Source organism: Hemiscyllium ocellatum, chromosome 24 (assembly GCF_020745735.1).
Source record: "Hemiscyllium ocellatum isolate sHemOce1 chromosome 24, sHemOce1.pat.X.cur, whole genome shotgun sequence".
Lineage (NCBI taxonomy): Eukaryota > Metazoa > Chordata > Chondrichthyes > Orectolobiformes > Hemiscylliidae > Hemiscyllium > Hemiscyllium ocellatum.
In genome coordinates, this window is record NC_083424.1 from 46042217 (window position 1) to 46066629 (window position 24413).

General features: G+C 41.3%; 1 protein-coding gene across 1 annotated transcript in view; it reads left to right on the top strand.

The window, feature by feature from the left end:
- Positions 1-20446, top strand: part of bicdl1 (BICD family like cargo adaptor 1) — an 80261-nt gene extending 59815 nt beyond the window's left edge. The window contains exons 5-9 of the mRNA XM_060843754.1: positions 691-870; positions 4788-5006; positions 7649-7779; positions 13542-13662; positions 16746-20446. Coding sequence (XP_060699737.1) covers positions 691-870; positions 4788-5006; positions 7649-7779; positions 13542-13662; positions 16746-16940 — 846 coding nt within the window. The 3' untranslated portion in view covers positions 16941-20446. The remainder of the gene's footprint in view (positions 1-690; positions 871-4787; positions 5007-7648; positions 7780-13541; positions 13663-16745) is intronic.
- The last annotated feature ends 3967 nt before the right edge of the window (positions 20447-24413 follow it).

Genomic DNA, 24413 nt, shown 5'->3' on the forward strand with positions numbered 1-24413 from the left:
GTATGTTCAGGTACATTCATTTGTGTTTTAGATGAGTTGAAGTTTACAGAGCATTCAAGATGGGAGGCCAGCCTGGAGTGCCTTGGCAATACAAGGTTTATGGTTAACAAACATGTGACTGAAAATTTCAGCAGCAGATGACCTGAGGCAGGGTCAAGACAGGTAATGTTATACAGGTTGAATAAAGTGGTCTTGGAGAGGATATGGAATAGGTACCTGTCACTCACATCTGCTTTGTCCAAAACTTTCATTGCCTCCTGCAGTTTTAATTTTAAAAAATGAAAAGCTTGCATTTATATAATATTTTTCATAGCCACAGGACACCTCACAACACATTCCAGTTGGTAAAGTACTTCTGAAGTAACTTCACTATTGTCATGTATGAAACACAAAATGTGTCTGAATTCATGTAAACTTTGAGAGATTGCAGTAAATCACATTGCAATGATAAATCTGGAAATTGCAGCATGTCATACTTGTTGCTCCATATCAATTGTGTGAATGCCTATAAATGTCCGGAGGCATGCCATTGGCATGAAGATGTAATTGTTCCTCACACCTTGCCCTAATTCTGGGATAAGAGATAGTACAGTGCCTCCGAATTCAAAGGTGGACATGATTTGCTATTAACCAGGGTTGGCTGATCCGTTGTGTACTTGCAGGAACAATATTTTTGTTCTGATTTCATAGCTCCAACAGAACCAGCTTGAACTCCATGAAGTACGAATGTCTCACCGACAGCTTCAAGTGAAAGTTGATGAAATGAATGAGGAGATGAGTCTACACAGTGTGAGCCCAACAAGTACATCATTGCTATCAGAAATTGAGCAGAGCATGGAAGCAGAAGAGCTGGAACAGGAGAGAGAACAGGTATACAAATGCACAGTTAAACAGCATTAACTCTATATGTTAACTGGATTTAACTGAGTGGTATGGAGCCTTAACTGAGGATTCACCTGTGCTGTTCTAAATTGCGACAAACTGAAACAGTGGCTGTTGGTTTATATTGTGTGTCTCTGAAGATATTGAGTATAAAATTGCATATAATTGGCTCCAATTACATCCATCACCACTTGCCTTCCTCGGTTATGACATGGTAGTAGAGAATGGTTGTCTAAAGATGAAGATTGGAAACTAACAAAATTCAGACAGAAAATGAAAATCCACTGATGATTGTTGGAAATGTAAGAAAGCAAATGTAGGTTGTCAGAGTATGATAGTTTCTGATGTTCTGTAGACTGAACCGTGTGGACATGGTTTACCTACCAGAAAGAAACAAGGCATGGCCACAGTGTTGTCACTTTCTGCAGGAAATAAGATCAGAAATAAATGATGTTGAGATGGAATTAGATACTGATTAAGGTTTGGACTCTCCAATAGAGTTCTTGGATGAAATAATCAAAAGCAAGATATTGTGATAAACATTTATAAACCGTGGTCAGAATTTGATAGAGCAGATACGAATGTACAAACAAGGAGCAAGATGAGGCCATTCAGCCCATTGAGTGTGCTTTGCTATTGCATATGATTTGATCATCAGATGGCTTTTCCATAGAAGAGTATACCGTGGTATAAGTGACTAAGTGATCCCTAGCAATTCAACTCCCAGATTCATAGAAGTCGTAGAATCCCTATATTGTGGAAACAGGCCATTTGGCGCAATGTCCGCACCAACCCTCTGAAGAACCATCCACCCAGACCCTTTCCCATACCCTATTATTTGAAATGATGTGAGGTGTCTTATATGGCTAAACTCCTTATTCTAACTGCTGTTGGTTCTTTTAGAAGGAAATGCTTTGAATCAGATATTTGCAGCCTTAAAAAACTTCTTGGAAAAGGAGTTTTAATTCCCTTCAGCCTTCCAAGGACAAATAAGACATCCTGCAGTAACACAAGTAAGGCATCCTGCAGTAACACAAATAAGACATCCTGCAGTAACACAAAGTGTAGAAAACTCCATGGTTATCAGCTTTTGAAATAATCCAGGTATTAAATGCATGAATCTACACAACAGAAGGATTAAAGGCAAGATGAGTGTGAGATAATGTATTTGGAAAGAACAAGCAAGGCAGGGGATCATGCAATAAATGTTAGGATAGAGAGTTGTGTCGAAGAGCAGAAAAGACCTTGAAATGCATGACCACAGATCCTTGAAGACAACAGATCTAGTAGATAAAATAGTGATACAGCTATGTGAGACAATTCCTGTTATTAGTCAAAGCAGAAAGTATAAGACCAGTTTGGTGTCACTGGGACTGTTTGAAACACTAGTTTGACCCCAGGTAATTTACTGCTTACAGTTTTAGTTACTACATTGGGAGATGTGATTATAGTCCAGAGGGTACACAGGTTTATGAGTATGAAATGCTGGAAAGAAAGCAATCTTACATTGAATTGATGGATACAAGACAGCAACTGTCTGTTGTTTGAGGAAAACAAATGCATGTGCAAAGAAAATTGTTGTATTGTTGAGGCAGGGAATCCCATATGGTGATGCTTCATACAGAATATGGAAGTCTGCAATGGTTTAATTTTGAAATGTTGGTGGTACATGTGCAAACATTAATCTCTATTTAAAGAGATAAGGAAATCTGTATATTGTATAAACTGTTTCCAGGTGTGGGTATCAAATGGGAATTCACTGACATTGCTATAAACAGGAGCATGCTGAGACTGGTTTTTAGCTTAGTTTTGTGAGATACACATTAAAAACAAATGCTGTTTGAAGTGCCTGAACTGTTGAGGGATGAATGTTGGCCAAGAAATCCAAAGTATTCCCAAGTGCGTTTCAAGTGGCACTCTGGGAATTCTTATGTCCACCTGAAAATACAAAAGGGCCTCAGTTTAACTTTTCACCCAAGAGACCGCATGTCTGAGAATGTTTACATACAGCATAAGCCATTGGAGGTGCACTGGTGCAGCTTGTTCCAATTATCTAGGTCATAGTTCGTGTGTCTTAAAATGCAAGCTATACGAAATAAAGGTTTAACTGTCAAAAATAAGGAAGATATCGCAACTCTGTAGTAAGTACAATTAAAACAAGCTAGGAGACTTTTACACTTAGATATTGGGAGTCAAAGAGTGCAGCAGTTCAGGCAGCATCCAAGAAACAGGAGAGTTGACGTTTCAGGCATAAGCACTTCATCAGGAATGCATTGGATGCTGCTCCTTGGATACTAACTGACCTGCTATGCTTTTCCAGTGCCACACTTTTCGACTGACTCTCCAGCATCTGCAGTCCTCACTTTCTCCTCCTTAAGAGAATAGGGCCGCGTTGAAATAAGATAGCTGGAAAGTTACATGGCAAAATAGCAGATGAGCACTCCTAGCTAAATTACTGGGGATATGACATTTGGAATGTTCCCTCTAATGGATAATTTATTAATGTGGCTTCCCAGACTTTGGCAAGGCTTGGAATTAAAAGGCAGTTCATTTCCATTTTTACCTGGTGAGGCGTGCAGCTTAGTGAGATCCTTTGTTTTGAGTTTGTCCCTGTAAATGTAGTAAAGGTACAACCAGCTTGGGAAAAGAGCTAAGTGACCATGTCAGCTTTGGCCCTTGTACAGTTTTATAGCTCCTTGACAGTCAAGAGATAATACCAGACCTGGACCTGAAGTAGAGTAAATGCTAGATCTGTTTCCTATAGTGTAGCCTGCCGACAGCCGTTGATATAAGTTACACTTGGAAAAAGAAGAACTGACTGACTGGCTGGAAAATTTGTTTACTTGAAAGCTGCAGGAATATGCCTATGGTAAGCCTCTCAGTGAAAGGCAGTGAATCTTGTTGCAGTCGAGGTATAATCATCTTGGTTGTACTTTGAAACCATGGCAGTGGGTTGTTGGAAGCCAAGGGCGTTCTGGATGTTTTAAGCAATTGCTCAGAGGTCACTGGGAGGCCCAGGCTTAAATTGGGGAATCTAGAGTACAAAAAAGAAGAAATTGGAGGAGTCACTTGGCCAAAAGCTAATGGAAGAACTCCCATAGAATCCTGTACCTTGGCAAATAGTTGAAACACTGAAAAGAAATCAGATTGAATTCGAGAGCATTGGTACACTTTTGTGTTGCTCCAGGAAAGAGAATGAACCTTTGAAGATTTTGTGATAAAGGAACTCCTCGTGAGTAGGAATAGAAAGCAGAACTGAACTTCTGGTATTAGTCTTCATAAATTATCATGTTAAATTCATATTACTTACTTTGTTTAATTTGTGTTTATATGTATGATAAGGTTTTTGTTTAATCATGGTATAGTTATGTCAGTTAATTGCATGGTGTTTGAATTTCTTCTTCAAAAGTTAATGACCTCTAGCAGGACTGTAACAAACTTATCAATCTGTAAAGAAGGTGCAGTGCTTACTGTATCAGAATAAGCATCACGAACATCGGATCAGAACTGCAATCTGTATATGATGATGGTATAAGATTTTAATGAGCATACTTGATTTTGGAATTTTCAAGGTTAGTACTGTTCTGTTCCAAAACCAAAGGCTTGTTTGGGTTGCAGTATTTCCTGAAGTACAAGTAGCAATTAGGAATGAGCAACTAATTGTTGAAGGTGAGAATCTAAAGGTAGTTATTTTAAAGGTTTGGAGAAGTTGCAGGAGGTAATTTCAATAGCTCCAAGGTAAAGTGGCTCCAGATATTGCCATTATGGTTTTTTATTTCTGGGTTGTCTTGCTATTGGTGCTTCGAACCTTATGATGAAGACATGTCTCTTGCTGTGCCCTGTCTTTTGGTCCATATTTCCTTGATGGACTACATGTATAATGATACCTTATTTTGTCATTCCAGCTGAGAATAGAGCTCTGGGAGGCTTACTGCCAAGTACGCTCACTTTGCTCACACCTGAGAGGAAATGACATCACAGACTCTGCACTTTCCACTGACTCCTCTATGGATGAATCCTCTGACACCTCCTCTGCCAAAGATATCCCCACAGGGAGCCTTCACACAGCATTGCATGAGCTCAAACGCCTGATCCAGAACATTCTTGATGGAAATGAGTCTACGGTATGTTCGTTTGTACGATCTCAAATAGAATTCAGTGTATTACAGATATACATAACTGGGAAAACTCCATCAAGAATTTGTCATATGTTACAAACTATAATGAACGCCCTTTGAATTCAAATTCAATTTACTTCGCTCCTTTTAGTTTGAGGCTTCCACCAAAAATAGCTTTTTCTACAATGTTCATTTGGAAAAAAGCCTATGGACACTTATTTGAAAGACATCAGATAATTTCGCCATAACAACAAAATTTGCCTCCAATACTTAGCAGGTCATATAGTACCTGTGGAGAGACAATCAGAGTTAAGAATTTTGGTCACCGATCTTTCATTAGCACCAATAACAAGAATTCAAGAACAAGGATTACTTCTGCTCCTCTATCTCATGGTCTTAGAGTAAAAGTCGACAACTGGATGCAGCCCCTTCATGTGACAAGTGAATTCTGACAAAAGATCATAGACTTGAAATATTAAATACTGATCCCAGCATTTTCTGTTTCTAGTTCAGATTTCCATCATCCTCAGACTTTAGCTGCATGAATGATTGCAGTTATTTGAAATTAGATTAGATTACTTACAGTGTGGAAACAGGCCCTTCGGCCCAACAAGTCCACACCGACCCGCCGAAGCGCAAGCCACTCATACCCTACATTTTACCCCTTACCTAACACTACGGGCAATTTAGCATGGCCAATTCACCTGACCCGCACATCTTTGGACTGTGGGAGGAAACCGGAGCACCCGGAGGAAACCCACGCAGACACGGGGAGAATGTGCAAACTCCACACAGTCAGTCGCCTGAGTCGGGAATTGAATCCGGGTCTCAGGCGCTGTGAGACAGCAGTGCTAACCACTGTGCCACCGTGCCGCCCACATTTGGGTACTTCTGGGACATAGCTGATCAGATGGAACACTGTGAATGACAGTATTATGATAATACCCTGTACTCAGTAACCTAGTAGATTAGCAGGCGGGGGTGTGAACAGGGGTTGGACTGGGTGGAGATGGACGGAGGTGCGGGGTTAGGGGAGCAGGGCTGGGAGTGGACGGGGTTGGGAGTGGGCCTCGCGTGTGGCGTGCTTTTGCCTAGTCTCCTGAATGGGGAGCAGACTTCACAGAAAACTGAGTCCCAGAGGAAATTAATTAACCAAATAATCAATTATCCAAACAAAATAGTGCCTGCCCATCTCATTCGGATAATTGAGGTGCCTCTATACTTTAAGTAGGAAGTACTCAATTCCCAAATATTAATTCTTTTTAACATTTTTACAAGGACATGTGACCATGCCAAATAATAAGGATAATGTATCCCTCCTTCACAAAACATGATAACATTGGAGTTAAGTAATAAACGTCAGCCCAAATATCTGTTGCCAAATGAAATCAAATGACTAACCAAGTGTCAGTTTTCCACAGTATTAATTCCACTACAGTTTTGTAAACCCTGTTGTCCATGCAATTCCTAAATTTTACCCCATATTCTGTTTGGCAGGAGCTCCAGAATTTAAGGTAACAGTGGGCTAAATTATATATCCTGGGGTGGGTTGAATTTCTGAATCCAGCTGGTACCATATTGTCACTTGACACTTGATGCTGTTGAAGATCAGGTGAATGAGTAGCCAGGGCGCATGTTCACAATCCAGTTGAGCAAAGCAGGCTCCTGAGACTGGAGAGTGAAGGAGGAGGACTTCTAGCAGTGACACATTGGCTAGCCCATGGTTAGAGGTAGGCAATGTAGATGGGGGGGATGTGAGCAGAGAACGAGAGAAAGCTTCCATTTTGAGGAGCCTTCTCAAAAGCTTTTTGAAGTTTTGTTCATTAAAAGGGGCACAACTACCAGATTGGCATCATCATTGGAGGAGCAACCCTTCCACTGGACAGCCAGCAGCTAAAGCCTTGACTGTGATATGTATGGAATGTGTGGGAGTTAGAGCACTGCACCACCCTCCAGGTAGTCTGACTCCATCCCTTGGCCATTCTTGGCCTCAGTATGGGATAGAATCAACCTGCTGACTGGAAATTCGTTGTCAGCTCCTGCTGAGAGACCTTTGTTGGCCAGTTGATTAACCGACTAGCCAGCCCATCCACCAGAGCTGCCAGAATTAAAATGAACTGGAGGAAAGACATTTCCAGCATTCAGGCATGTTGATCAGTGGTGGGAAGTTGTGAACCATCTAACTTGGGTTCATTCTTGTCACATGATCTTTGCCATCTATCCCAACCTCTCCAGTATTGGCACGCAACATTTTTCCAGTGTTTCTGGGTACATAGCAATGTTCAAATCTGTGTGTTATTTGATGTGCTTCAGTGCACATTTCAAATATAAACAGTGTTAACACTATTTTTGGCTATCCTGTGTCATAATAGAGCATTTCTGCATCAGGACTATCAAAACGTGACAAAGACACTTCCTGCCACATCAGTATGAATTTTTTCTTTTTTTTCTTACCCCTACAATTTCCTGCAGCTGTACACAGTTTAGACAGTAATGTTGATTTATGCATCCATAGTGGACTTATGGATTTGGAACATTAACCCAAGGATTACACTTCATGTTAGATATACTGAATGTTAAGCTCTGTGCACTCCCACCAGGCTGGTTTTCATAAGGCTTTTACTCTCGTTGATCTTGTGTCTTTATAGGTAGTGCTGCTGAGAGTTGAAATGAATGCAATGAAAGAAGAGAGAGACAAGCTGAAGGTGACTTCTGAAGAAAAGGAACTAGACAAGCAGCTTCAGAAAGCTGTCAGCGCCAGGGATGAAGCCATAGCAAAGTAAGAACATAGAACATTACAATGCAGTACAGACCCCCCCGGCCCTCAATGTTGCGCTGACCTGAAGCTTGTCTGATTTAGGGTGAAGGACTAAGAGAAATTTCTGGTCATGGTGGGCCTTGGTTAATTTTGTGGCTAAAAATTACCTTGCCTTCTATCTCCCTTCCAACAGAAGGTTTTGCAGCATCTTTCATGCCACCCTCTTCCTCTCCCTCATCTCTGCCCCCTGAAAAGTACTTCAACGTTGTGAATTTAAATCATCCGTTTCCCAGCTGCGCTAGATTTGTGGTCTGAATAAATCCTTGAACGCATTCAATATATTTAGACAAATGCATATGAAAAGCTCTCACGCGGCACTTTGACATTTTGAGTCTTCAATTTATTCTCTATGTCTAAATAATTGGATTTTTTATGTATAGAAATCTTGCTGTCTGATTCGCCTCTCTGAAGTCATCTGTCTAGCTACAGGCCTAATAATGCAGACTTGAATATCTATGCAGCCCAAGTAAAAGGAGTGAAGATTGCAAGTGATGACAGACAGCCAGGAGAAATAGATTCCATACTATTTGTACAAACTAATCTTCAAATGCATACACCACTCCACTTGCCCCACCCTACCACCCAACTCTCAAATCAATAATCAGCCTCTTGACATTCAAAATGTCTTTGAGAAAAGATTCAAACTTGAGGTGGAAACTCATGGGATCAGGGATGTTGTAAATTGGATTATTAATTGACTGGGTAACTAATGAGCTATAAATGGTAGCAACTGAGCTCCAGGGACCAGTTCCTAAGCCCTGCTCTATATTATAGTTATTGGAGCAGGGCTTGAAACATCACCACGCAGTAAGTGTGCAATATACACTGGGATTGGTGATTCTTATCTTTTATCCTGACCTGATCTGGCCTACGTGTGACTCCAATGTGGTTGAATCTTAACTGCCCTCTGGGGAATTAGGAATGGATGATAAATGCGGCCTAGCCAGCAATACCAACATGTCATGAAAATCTTTTTCTCTTAAAAGGTATGCCCACATTTTTATCAAAGAATAAAAATAACGGACAATAACTTATTTGTTCCACTCTGTGTGGCACCTAGGAACTGCTTTTGGCTGGTTATTGGAAATCTGGGAGCTGTTGAAACCAAATATACATGCAGCCTTTGTATAGGAATACTATGGAAAAGTGGGAACCTAACCTAAAAAAAAGATGTGATTTCACTACAGATTGACCCAGGCATTTTAGTGTTAAACTGTTCCCTGAACACCCCTCACCACCTGACTGAATCACTAAAATGTTTACTTTTGAAGATCAACATATGAAATGATAATCCTGCTCTGATCTTCACTTACCTTTCCTTTTTAAATTCGTCCTTTTCTGTTTACCTTGGACATTATTCGGTTAACTGTTCATGTTTATCTCCTGTTTCTCCCTACAAAATGGTCTGCACCCTGTATATAAATGATTGAAAAATGCTTTCAGGACAGATTCAAAGCAATAATTGTCTGAAGCCTTGAGAAAATGTGTGATGATTTCTAAGGAGATCTGTCAATTCCAGGATTGAAGCTCAGGACCAGAGAGAGAGAGACAAACAAACACACATGCATACAAACATGCATGAACACACAGCAACGTACATCAAGCATGCACACATATAGACACATACATACTTACGTCCTTACATCTACACAGACACACATTTATTTCTTGGTATTACGACAATCTTCCAAAGTTTTCAGATGATGTGATTGTTTAAAGCATTGTAAACTGAGGAGGATAATGTCGAACTTCAAAAAGACTGACAAGTTGATGAAATGGGTGGACAGGTGGCAGATGAAATTAAACATAGAACAGCATGAAATAATTCATTTTGGTAGGAAGAATATGAAGAGAGAATATTAAATTGAGGAACCTGGGTATGTATGTGCAGAAATCATTGAAGGTGGCAGAGCAGGTTAAGAATGCAGTTAACAAGCATAGAATAAAAGAGCAATGCAGTTATGCTAGATTTGTTTACAACATTGATTCCGCCTCAACTAGGGATCATATCCTATTCTGGGTGCCAAACCTTAGAAAAGATGTAAAATCATTAGAGACAGGTTCACAAGAAAGTGAGGAACTTCAGTTAAGTAGGTAGATTGGAGAGGAGAAGTTTAAAGGGTCCATTCAGTTTAGATAGGGAAAAGTTGTTCCCACCAGTTAGATAGATTGAGAACAAGAATGCCCAGATATTTATATCCTGAATAGTCACAGGTGAGGTCCCAGAAGACTGAAGATTGGCTGACATGGTGCCACTATTTAAGAAAGGTGGTAAGGAAAAGCCGGGGAGCTATAGACCGGTGATGTTGCTGGTGGGCAAGTTGTTGGAGGGAATCATGAGGGACAGGATGTACATGTATTTGGAAAGGCAAAGACTGATTAGGTATAGTCAACATGGCTTTGTGCATGGGAAATCAAGTCTCGTGAACTCAATTGAGTTTTTTGAAGAAGTAGCAGAGGATTGATTAGGGGAGAGCAGTGGATGTGATCAATATGGACTTCAGTAAGGTGATCGACAAGGTTCCCCATGCAAGACTGTTTAGCAAGCTTAGATCTCACTGAACACAGGAGGACAAGCCATTTGGATACAGAATTGGCTCAAAGGTAGAAGATAGAGGGAGGTGGTGGAGGGTTGTTTTTCAGACTGGAGGCCTGTGACCAGTGGAATGCCACAAGGATTGGTGCTGGGTTCACTACTTTTCATCATTTATATAAATGATTTGGATTTGAGTGTAAGAGGTAGAGTTAGTAAGTTTGCAGATGACACCAAAATTGGAGGTGAAGTGGACAGCGAAGAAGGTTACCTCAGACTACAACAGGATCTTGACCAGATGAGCCAATGGACTGAGAAGTGGCAGATGGAGTTTAATTCAGATAAATGTGAGGTGCTGCATTTTGGAAAAGCAAGTCTCAGCAGGACTTATACACTTAATGGTCAGGTCCTAGGGAGGGCTGCTGAACAAAAAGACCTTGGAGTGCAAGTTCATAGCTTGTCGAAAGTGGAGTTGCAGGTAGATAGGATAATGAAGAAGGTGTTTGGTATGCTTTCCTTTATTGGTCAGAGTATTGAGTACAGTAGTTGGGAGGTCATGTTACGGCTATACAGGCCACTTTTGGAATACTGCTTGCAATTCTGGTGTCCTTCCTATCAGAAGGATGTTGTGAGACCTGAAAGGGCTCAGAAAAGATTTTCAAGGGTGTTGCCAGATTTGGAGGTTTTGAGCTATTGGGAGAGGCTGAATAGGCTGGGACTGTGTTCCCTGGAGCATTGGTGGCTGGGTGGTAACCTTACAGAGATTTATAACAATATGAGGGGTGTGGATAGGGTAAATAGACATAGTCTTTTTCCTGGGGTGGGGGTGTCCAGAACTAGAAGACATAGGTTTAGGGTGAGAGGGAAAAGATATAAAAGAGACCTAAAGGACAACTTGTTCACTCAGAGGGTGGTTCATGTATGGAATGAGCTGCCAGAGGAAGTGGGAGAGGCTAGTACAATTGCAGCATTTAAAAGGCATCTGGATATGTATATGAATAGGAAGGGTTTGGACGGATGTGGGCCAGGTGCTGGCAGGTGGGACTAGATTGGGTTAGGATATCTGGTTGGCATGGACAAGTTGGACCAAAGGATCTGTTTCTGTGCTGTAGTTTCTAGTCTCTGTGACCAGATGACTTGCCTAGATGGGTGAAGCTCCAACAACACTCAAGAAGCTTGACACCATCCAAAACAAAGCAGCCCGCTTGATTAGTGCCATATCCACAAGCATCCAGTGCCTCCATCACCGAAGCTTAGTGGGAGTGGTGTGTACTATCCACAAGATGCACTGCAGAAACTCACCAAAGATTCTCAGACAGCACCTTCTAAGCCCATGACCACTTCCACCTGGAAGGACAAGGGCAGCAGTTACATGGGAGTACTATCACCTGAGCACCTGCAGCACATGGATTGTGGCTCAAGAGGGCAGTTCACCGTTGCCTTCTCAAGGACAACTAGGGACAGGCAATAAATGTTGGCCAGCCAGCGACGCTCATGTCCCACAGTGAATAAATGTTTGCAAAAAAAAGTCTGTTTATTGTCCAGATTTCAAGTGTCATAGAGTCATACAGCATGGAAACAGACCCTTTGGTCCAATCAGCCCATATTGAACATAATCCCAAACTAAACTAACCCCACCTGTCTGCGCCTGGCCCATTTCCCTCCAAACCTTTCCTATTCACGTACATATCCAAATGTCTTTTAAACTTTGTAATTGCACCCACATCCACCTCTTCTTCAGGAAGTTCATTCCATATGTACACCACCCCCGTATAAAAAAATACTGTCTTTTATTTCTTTTTCAAATATCTCTCCTTTCACTTTTAAAAATGTGCCCCCGGTTTGGGGGGGGGGGGGGGGGGTGGCGGGGGGGGGGGGGCGGTGGGGGGTGGGTGGCAGGGGGGGTGGGGGGGGGGGGTGGCGGGGGGGGGTGGGGGGGGGGGGGTGGGTGGTGCGGGAAACACCTACCATTAACTCTATCTATACTTCTCATTATTTTATAAACTTCTATCAGGTTACCTCTCAACCTCCTACACTCCAGTGAAAAAAGTCCCAGCCTATCTAATCTTTCTTTATAACTCACACCTTCCTTACCTGGCAGCCTCCTGGTAAATCTCTTCTGAAGGCTGAACAATATCCTACCTATAACTGAGCGACCGGAACTGGACACAGTACTCCATATCCCTGAACTTCCTTCATTAGATGCTTGATGTTTTATAGTATCAAAGAGATGCTTTGAATTTAGTGTTTTTATCCAATGTGTAGCAGTTGTGAAATAAGTTATGTGATAAGGCAGTTCAAGTGGACAAATCAAATAAGTTCAATAGATTAATGCATTTCTAGAGTGAGGCGATTTAGTGTAGTGTGAGAATTCTGCTAACCAGCCTTTGAAATCTATTACAAAGAGATGTGCTTACTGGCCATCTATTTCCTTAAAGTTCTTAGAATATTCTGAAACTCCCAATGAGTCTGAACTGTTATTTGCCATTGGTGAAACAGACCTTCAAATAAGCCAGAACAAAGAAAGTTGACAAGATATCCATGAGCTGGTAAATAGGTTGGTGTTTGTCCTTTCAAATGTCCTGTTACATTTGTTTGCCATTTTAGAGAGCTGCCTCTTTTGCCTTTTGTTAAAAAGTGAAATTTGTACAAGTAAGGGATGATGTACAGACCTGATCTCTGGTGAAAACCTAAATTGGTCCTGGGATGCAACTTCCAGGATGAGATGTATGGCCTGAGGTTGGGTAAAGGCTAGGTGTGCAGCATTTCACGGCCCCACAATCCATTCTGCTGATTTCAGATTATATTTCTGCAAATTTCGGGCCTCTCTGCCATTTCATTTCAATTTCTGTGAAACCCTAGACAGCTACCTTTGGCTCATTAATCAAGATGGAGTGGGTGGTGTATCCTAACTGATCCAGTTCTTGTTCAATGGCCAGGCGTGAATTTTATCGATGATATTGGATGGTGACTTGGAATTAAAAAGTGGTTGATTTAACACATGCCAGTCCACAACCCTTGGCCTGAGGCTAACTCTAGTTTCCCTAACGTTGAATTTTACTGGTCTATGTGATTTAGTTTCCCATAGAGCAATGCATAATCTTCTGAAGCTCCTTCCAATGTGTGATATGGTTGGACATTAAATTACAACAATATAATGTAAAGGTAATATTCTGAGTTTCTTTTTCAGGAAGAATGCAGTGGAAATGGAACTGGCCAAGTGTAAGATTGACATGATGTCACTCAACAGCCAACTCCTTGACGCAATCCAACAGAAACTCAACCTCTCTCAGCAGCTAGAGGCCTGGCAGGTAGGTCAAAGGGCAGAGTGTTCCAGTACCAACCTTACCAGGGTCTCTTTTGAACCTAGTGATTTAAATTATTGTCACAGTTTGATGAATCTTAAACCAGGTCTTGATGAGACTTCATTATTTCTACATCATCTGGAGGAAAAGTTGCTTAAAAGGTGATGTGTTGCAATAGCATTCTTTGCATCCAAAAATAAATATCTAACAATATTTCCTGAGATAACTAGGTTAGATATCTTTCTCACATGACAATCTCTTTTTCCACCTTATGAATTTGGGAATATTGAGAGAATTTCACTGGTATATGCTGATCCTGTTAAGAGAATCCTCAATGTAATTTCAGTTCATTCGGTTAACATGATGAATCTCTTACTTGTTACACTGACAATTGCCAAAAACCTCGTGAATTTGTCTTTGACTCCGTGTACCTTCTGATGTGAAATTTCAACTTCGGCTTTCTGAAAATCTAGGAGTTTTTCCCTTTAAACATTTCCAGTTGACTATTTTTCAGTTATATCTTCTGTGATTTCTAGTAATCTGGGAGGTTCTACTCATAGTAAACCAGAATGATACTGCCTAAACACTGTCTATGCTTGTATAATACATGGACATTATGCTTTGAAATGTTGAGTATTTTCCCCATCACCAATGATAGACCAGTCTAGCTCAGCTACCTTGATCTGGAATTGGGGTGATTAAATTTTGTGCTCGTTAAGTCTATGAAGGAATTAAATACTCCAACATATTTTTTAAAAATAGGACACATTATGGGTGGCATAGTGGCTCAGTGGTTAGCACCAGGGACCCGGATTCAATTCCAGCCTCAGGAGACTGTGCAAACACCAGACAGATATTCTCCCCGTGTCTGCATGAGTTTCCTCCCTCAGTCCAAAGATGTGCAGATTAGTTGGATTGGCCATGCTAAATTGCTCATAGTCTCCAGGAGTGTGCCGGCTAGATGGAGTAGCCATGGGAAGTGCAGGATTGCAGGGACAGGCTAAGGGGGTGGGATGGTCTTCTGAGGATCAGTGTAAACTCACTGGGCCGAATGGCCTGATTCCACACTACAGAGATTCTGAATCTACTCCCCTAAGCTAATGCTTTGAACTGAATTCAGTCAAAATTGCAACCAATTTGGAATGCTACATTTTGTATCTAAGGAAAGGAAATTCAGAATGGGTGACATAGTGGGCAAAAGCCTGCTAAATAAAGATTAATGGGCAGTAAAATGTTGCAATAAGTCCGAATCCTGGTTTTTAATTCCAAAATACTTGCTACAATTACAGTGTTTAGGCACTGAATCCTGAAGTTGCATAAATGAATATTGAAAACAGGAGACTAGAATGAACAAGTTTCTTCCATATATTATACAAAATATTATTTTATAATTAATAATGCCAACCACTAAATTTCTGATCACATCTGATCCTGAAAATTGTAAGTAAATACTTAGAAAGTAATGGAGATGGGTGTCAGGGATGTGGCCTGAAACATTAAAAACCTTAAATGGATGCATTTGAATAGTCAGCCACCTGATTTGATTTTTCTGGGCTATTCTCAGTGTGCCACAGTAATTATAAACATGATCACCTTTGAATCCCTGTAGGGATCTGCAGAGGTACCTGTACTGTGGAAATTTCTTTATGATAAAGGGAATATGCTGGGTAGATATGGATATTTGAGGAGAGCAGTGTATGTTAGGAGCATCGTGGTTAGTGGAGTAGTGGTATTGCATTTCGCCCATGTAACACTTTAATAAATAATCCAACAAGGAAACGCTTTTGTTCTTGTTGCTTCAGAGTCTTGTGTTTTCTTCCCTCTTTTCCTTTCTGCTGCAGTTTGCTTCCTCAGGGCTTTTCACTATCTGGCTCCTCTGGTTTCTCATCTAGTGGCCTTTCCCAGCTACTGTACAAGCAGACTATTGTAAGCCCCCTCCTGCCTCTGAGGTGAGCTTTAATTGTCACATCTCACCCCATCTACTTGTTAGAATGTCTCCCCATTCCATCCATTCGTCATCTTTGGCTATTCCTGAGTTTTGGAATGTTCCATTCTCACAAGGTCCTCTTCAGCCATTTCCATGGGATACAGTTGTGAGTGATGGGCAGAATGAGCTTTGGCTTCTCAAGTTAGCTGCAGATAGCTGTTGGGTTTTACAGGTCAGAAAATGCTTGGCAAGTGACCATCAGAATTATCTCCCATCATGCTTACTTTCAGTCCTGATCAGCCTTATTCCCACTGCACTAAAACCTGATGTATTTGTTGTGATATTCATTGCACATTGCTTCACCAGTGAAGTGACTCATTATCCCAGGGATCATTCAACCATCAGTTCCACTAAGATTGATTTCTGACCAGTGAATGAATCTGTATTTAGAATAATAATTGCAGCAGGCCATTTCTTTATGGTTTATACCTGACCTATATTGCATTAAATTGTTGTTCTTCCAACTAACACCGTCAATGTGTTTGGCCAAACATAGAGCATGTAAGACAGATGCTGTATTAACCACCACAAACACTCTGATCTGAGAAATAGTCTAAGTGACTGTGTTTCAGGAAATAATGATTTCTAAATGCTCTCACTTTGAGTTTGAAGTGAGATCACGGAATGGCTATTGCAATGCAGTAGGGATGAACAAATTCTCCTCTCTATTATCAACACAACACTAACCAATCCCTGACTCAGCTTCCCAATCCTGACATTCCTTATTCTGCACGGAAGCAAGTGTAAGCTCCCCTCTTTGACCCTTATTCCAATTCCTCTCTGTGCCAAGCTGCCTAGCTTTCACTGGACAACACCTGATCCTCCTGTGCCTCAGTGTTAGGAATACAGTCAACTTAGCTCAGACCTTCCCTGTTTTTTCTGTTCTTCATTATCCTTTCAACACTCACCACTGTATATACAAGGAAAGTTGTTCTACAGTCCCAAAGCTGTAAAATCTACTCCTCCAGCCTGTTGTGAGTAGCTCCGAGGTGTGGCTTGCAGCAACATCTGGTTTGATCATTGTCATGCTCTGTGAGATCATCCGCAAGCAGTGTAACTTTAAATGTGTGGCATGTGCTGACTTCTGTTCCCCTCCTTGCAGGATGATATGCACAGGGTCATTGACCAGCAGTTAATGGACAAACAACAGAGAGAGTGTTATCCGCCAGCTCAATCCTACCGGAACAGCTGCAGCATGAGGCACAAAGTCATCTCCTCGGTGAGACTGGAACGAAATCGACAAGAGGTCGTTGGGGCAGAAGGGAAAAGTCCCTTCTCATTTTTCAAGAAGAATTAATTTTCTTTGTAACTGCTAAAGAGACAATTGTGGATTTGGCAGGGCTTCAAGAGATTCTTTGTACAAAGAGTGTTCCACTGAATTGGGAAGAAAATTTGTTCTTCCTGGGCTCAGGCAATACTTCCATTCACCCGCAAAAGGGAAGCAGGTTGGTGTAGTAGAGCAAACCCTGGGTGGTCGAACAAGTGAGATAGCCTTGTCACTGGAGATGTCCTCACGCTTTTACTGGTGCCCAAATAGTCGTGGACAAAGGTTCTTGTACATGGAGTGTTGCACGACCATACTGTACATAACAGGTTAAATCAAATTGTGTTGATAAGTTCAATTATTCTCTCAAAAAATTAAATTCAAAAGAATGTAAATGTGCAAGAAATGAGTTGAAGAATGTCTGATTTGAGAAGGACTGGATGTTTGTATAGTATGTTTTGAGATAGTTGGACTGGTTGCCCTTAAAGAATTGTATAAGACAGCAAACCCATATACATCCATACTAAGTAATGTACAGCACCCTGTGAACATTGCACTTCAGATGATTCACATGGAATACAGCTGCATGTGCATGTATGGTGTGGGCAGTTCACTGTGTGCCTGTGGAATGTATTGTTTGTCTGAGTCATACCTGTTCAGTATACCGTAAGATAATTCACTTTGCACAAGTTCAGTATTGAAGTGAATTTTGTGTTGTTGTATAAGGTGCTCCATAAAATCATCTTTGCAGAAAGCCTGTGGGTACGAAGTCACTATGCGAGTGTAAGGTTGTCTGAATATGAAGTATTGGTCAGTATAGTCAATATTCCACAGTACATACCTTGATGGACTCATGGTGAATGATCGTGGTGTGAAATATGTCACGAATTTTGGGAAAATGAAAAGTACAAGAGTCCCTGGGATGTTTGACTGCAGCTGTAAAGAGAAAAGACAGATTCATGTTTTCTATACAGGTATAAAATTAAAACACAGAAGGGATTGTCACCTGACCCATTCTGGCTGATTGTGAGACTGTCACTTAGGTGTTGGGTTAACTGGGTACTCGTATCAGAAATTGCAGGCATGTGATGCTGCTAAAAAGTTAATTGACTAAAGAAATGACTGAACATCCACAATTTCCAATGTAGCTGTCCCGTGGGCATCCAGTTGCAGAACCATTAACCTACCCTTTCTCTTTTCAGACATTAATGGAAGCATTGTGTATTTAAAGATCTTCTATTTAATTTAACATTCAGTGAAAGATTGGATACAGAGTCCTATCCAGAAGAGTTGGGTTATGTCTGTACTGTGTACTGTGGAATCATGCAAGCTCGAATGTAGGTTGAGATAGCATACTTTTTGCCTAATCGGTATGGAGCAGTGCACTGTATGTTTATGAAGTGATGGACAGCACAAGACTGTTGTGGAATTATGTGCAAATGTGCAAATTGTATGGTGTGTTTGAAATTGCAGACTGTACAAATCTGGGAACAAATTGAGACAGTGCACGTTAATGTTGAGTAAGCAAGTATCCCTGGATAGCAGCATGGGACAGTACATTGTGTATGCTATGGTCAAGGTCTCTATGCCTAAGCCGTATAGTGGATAGGTTGGGATAACTGATTGTATGCCTGTTTGTCAACTGAGGACATGCATCATGTGTTGGAAAGAATGAGTTTGTTCTTCTCTGTAGAGAGTAGAGTGTTAGGGGAGTATTTATAATTTATTATTGTAATTATCGTAGAGTTGTAACCTGGGAAAATACACGTGAATAATTGTGTGGAGTCATGTGGTATGTATGTGCATGATGTGAATAGTATACTTTTTGCTTGTGAAGTAAATTGTGTGACTATGCACCCTATGCCTATAAACCACATAAAGATAAACACAGTGCATTACTACTAGGGTGCTCAATCGTGTGAGAGAGCCTATTAGGAGCTGTGTTGAATGTGCTGTGAACATACAGAATGTCAGTGCATCATTACTGTGTCATATATGATGGATGTGATCTGAAACTTCCTATTTGGTTTTTGATGTTTGCAGGCAATTTAAGTCAGTGACCTCTTTGAATTTTCATGCATAACTGCACATGTGCAGTACTTTTACAGGGACCAACCTGTGTATCACCTGCGTGGGGATTTTAGCATCACTGTGCAGCCTTGCAGATTTGAGGGTGAATTGTCTGTGCAATATGGTGCTGGTAACACACCTGCCTGCAATACACAATATTAAATGTACTGTACACCCTGTACAGTACTCTCTGTGGTATTTGATGATGCACCATGAACAGTGTATTACTGCATCTGTGCATCATCTACCTACACAGTAAAGGATACTGCACTCTGTATCTGTGCAGTAGTGTACCACGTGCCTTTCCAGTTGAGTGTGTGTGCGCCTGTCTGATAATGCGCCATGTGCATGTATATGTAAGAATATATCCTGCGCATGTCCACTGTGGTGTGGGCTAGTGTAATGTGTGCCTCAAGCCTATATAGTTCGCTAGTGCACCACATATGGTATGTGATGGATTGTCATGTGCTTTTATGTTATAAGATGTCATCATCCGGCGAATGTCACCTCCCTGTTGTCTTGAGTCTGTTACTTGTGCTTGTGACGTTTACAATGAGATTGCGTGGTATTTGCCTCTGCAGTGTCTATGGTGCAATGGCACCACCTGCTGTACAAGATAGCATGAGGAATGGCGTTTGTTAGACACTACAGAATGGGACAGTGTACTCGGTGCCTATACGTGATCGTGGATTGTTAATAGTGTGTGCCTAAGTGGTACGGTTGGGTGTTGGATTTTTGGGGTCATGTAAACCTAACCTGTGCAGCAGTTTGCCACGTGTCTGTACAAGCATAGCATGGTTCTTAGCTGGGACTGGGGGAGCGCCATAATCTAGATACATTTCTGGGTGCCTTTGGAATTGGAATTGTATAAGGCACAACATAGGGTCTTATGTAGTGTTCACAGGCAGACCATGTGCCTGATCAGTAAAATCACATGGAGTCGTGTACTGTTCCTCAACAGTACTGTGTGCCTGTGCAATAGGTTGTGGGTTATGTTTTAGCTATCTATTGAGAGGGAACACGGGCAGGCTAGTGAAATACAAATGGTCAGCACAGTGAGTTTGTGGTTAAACTGGTGGGATGTATCACTTGTTCTGCACTCGCTTCGTGTCACTTCAGCTGTAGGGTTTTTTTTGCACCCACCCCAGCAATGTAACCTAAAGATCAAACCTGACAGTGAGCCATGCAGAGCAGGGAGGTTTCAGGTTCAACCTCTGCACAGTGCTAAACTAACAAAAGTCGGTCAGGATAGCAGTTGCTGCTTGGCCTTTACCTCTTCCCTGGACTGGGCTATTATCAGTTGATGATTGCTTTGGTCATTAATATTGAGCTGCTAATGGATAAAGCTGAGATGAGGATAAAGGCTCAGTTGTGAAGTCATTCGGTTTAGATCACCTGTCTGAGCTTGTAGTGATCAGCACCTTCAGGAGCGGAGAGGGGCGAGGTGGGTGGGTGGGGGGAGACCTTCTAAGACTAGAGGATTATTTTTTCTGTGAATTTTGATGGTAATACTATTTTGGCCGGACATTTTACTGTGCAAAACCGGTCAAAGTGAATGCAACTCCACTCTTACCGTTTGAAATTTAAGCAAACACAAAAAAAATTGTGGATGCTAAAATCTGAAATCAGAATAGGAAAAGGCTGGAAAATACTCCATAGATCTGGCAGCGTATTTGGAGAGAGAAACATTACGCTGTTTCTTTCTCCACAAGTCAAGTAATCTCCACGGAATCTGGCTGACAAGTACACATTGTCCCACAATATTTTTTATCAGAAGCTCATCTGTTCTGTTGTATAGTGTTTAAACGTTTCACTTCCTTGCGATATACTCTTTTATCAATGAGAATTAGTGTCTCAGCAATTACCAAAACGCAGACTTGTGGCAGACTGACAGTATCTACCTTGATTGTGCAATAATGAGATGTATTTTAAGTTATATTGATTGTAAAGTTGCCACCGATCCACTGTTACCTTTTAAGACTCTTCAGTTATGGCTGGGCTCTGCTCAGCCCTGTCAGAATTGCCCAAATACATCTCTCTCAAAACATCTACATCCTTCTGACAGTCACGGGATGTTTATAAAAGTCAAACTGTTCAGAAATTATAAATCAGCCATTTGAGATTCAGTCTTATGTTTTACAATGTCATCTGAGCTTTTATTTTAGGTCACTGCCTTAAAATATTAACCCTTTGGGCACAGGGTTTGACATTTTTAAGATTTGGACATTTTCTGCACTCGATACATATTGACTGTGACATTGGGGGGCAGGGGATTTAGTGACATGATCATTTCACTTAAGCCATTTCAGGGGCCCCCAGACTTCCATCCATTTTACCTTTAACCTCATAAGCAACCAGAAAGAACTCTCAGCACTGCTTCAACCAACTCCTGTATTCCTGTTCTATCACCAGGATTCCTACTTGGTCCAGATAACATACAAACTGCTCACATCTGGACTAAAATGGACAATGGTGCTTCCACCCAACTGCTCTGTTACCCAGTATTCTTATCCAACAACACACCTGTATAAAGCCTTATTGACAAAGGGAGTGAATAGTGCCAACCCAACCCAGTTAAAGGGAATTAATGCAGAAACAACTGGCGAGAGGGCTGCAGGAGCCACTCAGCTGCCCGGTTTCTGTGTTTGCAATCTCTAGTTTATGATGTTAGTCAGGGCTGTGAACAGCTCATGTATTGATTAAATTCCCTCCAGAGTGGGGAGCTGAAGAACACCTCACTGCTGAGAAGCAATGGATGTCACAGAGTGGCTTAAATTGGCTGTATATAATAAAGAGCTTGAATTTTTTTTCTATATTGAAAAGGTTTCATATCAGTATAGATGATTTGTAACTGAAATACAGTTTACTGTTTAATTTGTATATGAAAAGAGATACATAATACAAATGCTTATTTTTTAGTAAAAATGCTGCTGCCTTTTTATAGTCTTGTCTTGTACTGAGCTTGAAAAGCTCCTTAAACAGATATTTCTATGAAGTGTGTCTGTTCCAGAGCCACTGTAATAATAAAGCCAAATGTGGACAGAAAACTGGTGTGCTGTCCTTATATTCTTGCACTCTGGGCTCTTTTACCTGTATTCTTGAGAGTGGCTGAATGAGTGGCATTGGTCTGTCATTCAAGCATGCAAGGTTTGAACTGAGTGTGTTTGCCAAGTTATCTGGTCTTTGCCAGTTTGTCCATCACCATCTTGGCTGAAGGAATATTACAGCCTGAGCAGTGCTGGAGACTGCTCTGTGTGTGTGTGGTGTGGAGGGGGGGGGGGGTGTAATCTGTCGCTAGCTTGGACTCTGCTGTGATGTTCTCAGCCACCCCACCCTCCCAGACGTACACATTTTGGACGGTTGCCAGACGGACAGCTCTGCACCCCCAAGTGGCTGCTCAGGTATCTGTGCAGTCAGATGGAGGGCAGGCATCACAGCTACCTCTCTTGCCAAACACTTCACTTTTGCACATCAAGTTAACTCTGGAATGGACACTTCACATTGAAAGATCAATTTACTTGGGAAACCCACAGAATTGTGCCAACTAGATTGCACGCAGTAACGCTGCCCTCCAGCCACTGTCTCCTGAAGGGATGGCTGAATGGTTGCTCCCAGCTGATCCAATGCCTGTTAGACTCAGCATGAAGTGACCCCACCTGACCTCTCTTGATGCAGTGAACTAGTCTAAATGAACATTAGTAGAAATTGAAACAATTATTTGCATTGTAAATGTGACTTCCTGTTTCAGGTATGTGTATATGTTTTTAGGCAGATCTAATCCACGTCTTTTTCAATATCCCCTCAATGCATTACATTTTTAAAGGAATATACGCCTTCTTTTAAAACATCTTTAGCTTTCTAACATTAAACCCCAAACACCGAGATCATCAGGAAATAGTGACAATCTAATGGGCGTAGTAACCCAAGCCTGGGTTGATGTTTGAGTTCAAACACCACCACAACAAATTCAATAAATCTAGATGAAAATGCTAGAGCAAATGTGATCCGCATATTCATTTTGATAAGATTAATGTCCCGCATTAAAGGAAGGACAAAGACCAGGCTTATTCACAGTTGAGTGAACGTGATTCTCGGCTACAGTCTATTAAACTGGCTGCATTGATCACATACCAGAAATGCCTGAGGTCAAGCAGTAATCAGTAAAAAGCAATAGTGCTAAAGTATGCCCACAGCCAATTCATGTTACTTCGCTATGGCATGTTAACAGTTTATAGGATGCAACACACAACCCTTTTTTTTCCTATCTCATATATTACAATTTCCATTTAAACTAATCCCTCACTTATTCATAGCATCCTCCAGCACATTAGGAAAATGTTCGGCCCATCATGACACTGCTGGCTTTTTGAAACAGCTGTAAAGTGAGTTCCACAGACCCTTCCTGATCTCTCAGCATTGTGATTTTCTCTTTTAGAAACGCTCTTTCCAAATGGCTATTGAAAGTTGCCATTGAACTTTGTGCACTGCCATCTCAGGTAGCACATTGTAGATCACAGTAACACCTCACACTCCACCACTAACCTTGAGTAAGGACTAGGAGCTGGGCTAGACCATTCAGCGTTTCAAGCCCTTACTGCTAAATCAGTAAAACCTTCGTGCACTATCCTTGTTCCCTTGTTTTTCATATGTCGATCGATTTGTAGAATATCCCAAAGCCACTTATAGCTAGCGTTTGTGTGGCCTACATTGGAGGTACCATTGGATGGGGAGTGATTACAAACAGTGATCATAACCAGGAATTCAATATTCTGAACTAGCACAAGTTGTTATCTTTGGAGTTTGTTTTTCTGATGAGGTTTTGCTGAAATAGTGACCTATTCTGTTCCTGACGACATTCTATTCCTATTTAACTCCTGCTCCTCTTTGGTGTTGCATTCAAACAAATTTGATTAGGCCCAACCTTCTAAAGCATTAACTTCAATTCTCAACATTAAACCACATAAGAGATTCACTAATGTTTCATTTCAAATTGCAAGATTATTTTAATGGGGTTAGATTTTATGTTGAATCACATTAATTGAGTCTCCTCCATTGTTAAGGCCCGTGTACAGCTCTGTCATCATATTGGGGCAATATGTTGGGTTTGGGTTAAAAATAAAGACAATGATGCCCTGTCACTTTTATTGCAGACTTGCCCCCTCGTCCATAAAGCAAGTGCCATAAGATGAACAAAAACTGAAAATAATGGCAGCATCTGTGAAGAGAGGAACACTTGTCTTCATTGCTTGGACCTTTGAGAATAGAAGTTGGGACATCATGCTGAAGTTGTACAAGATTTCAGTGAGGCCTGTTCTGGAGTACTGTGTCCCGTTCTAAGCTTGAGAGGGTTCAGAAAAGATTTACCAAGATGCGGCTGAGACTGGAGGGTTTGAGTTATAGGGAGAGGTTGGAAGGCTTTTGGAAATGTTTTTCACT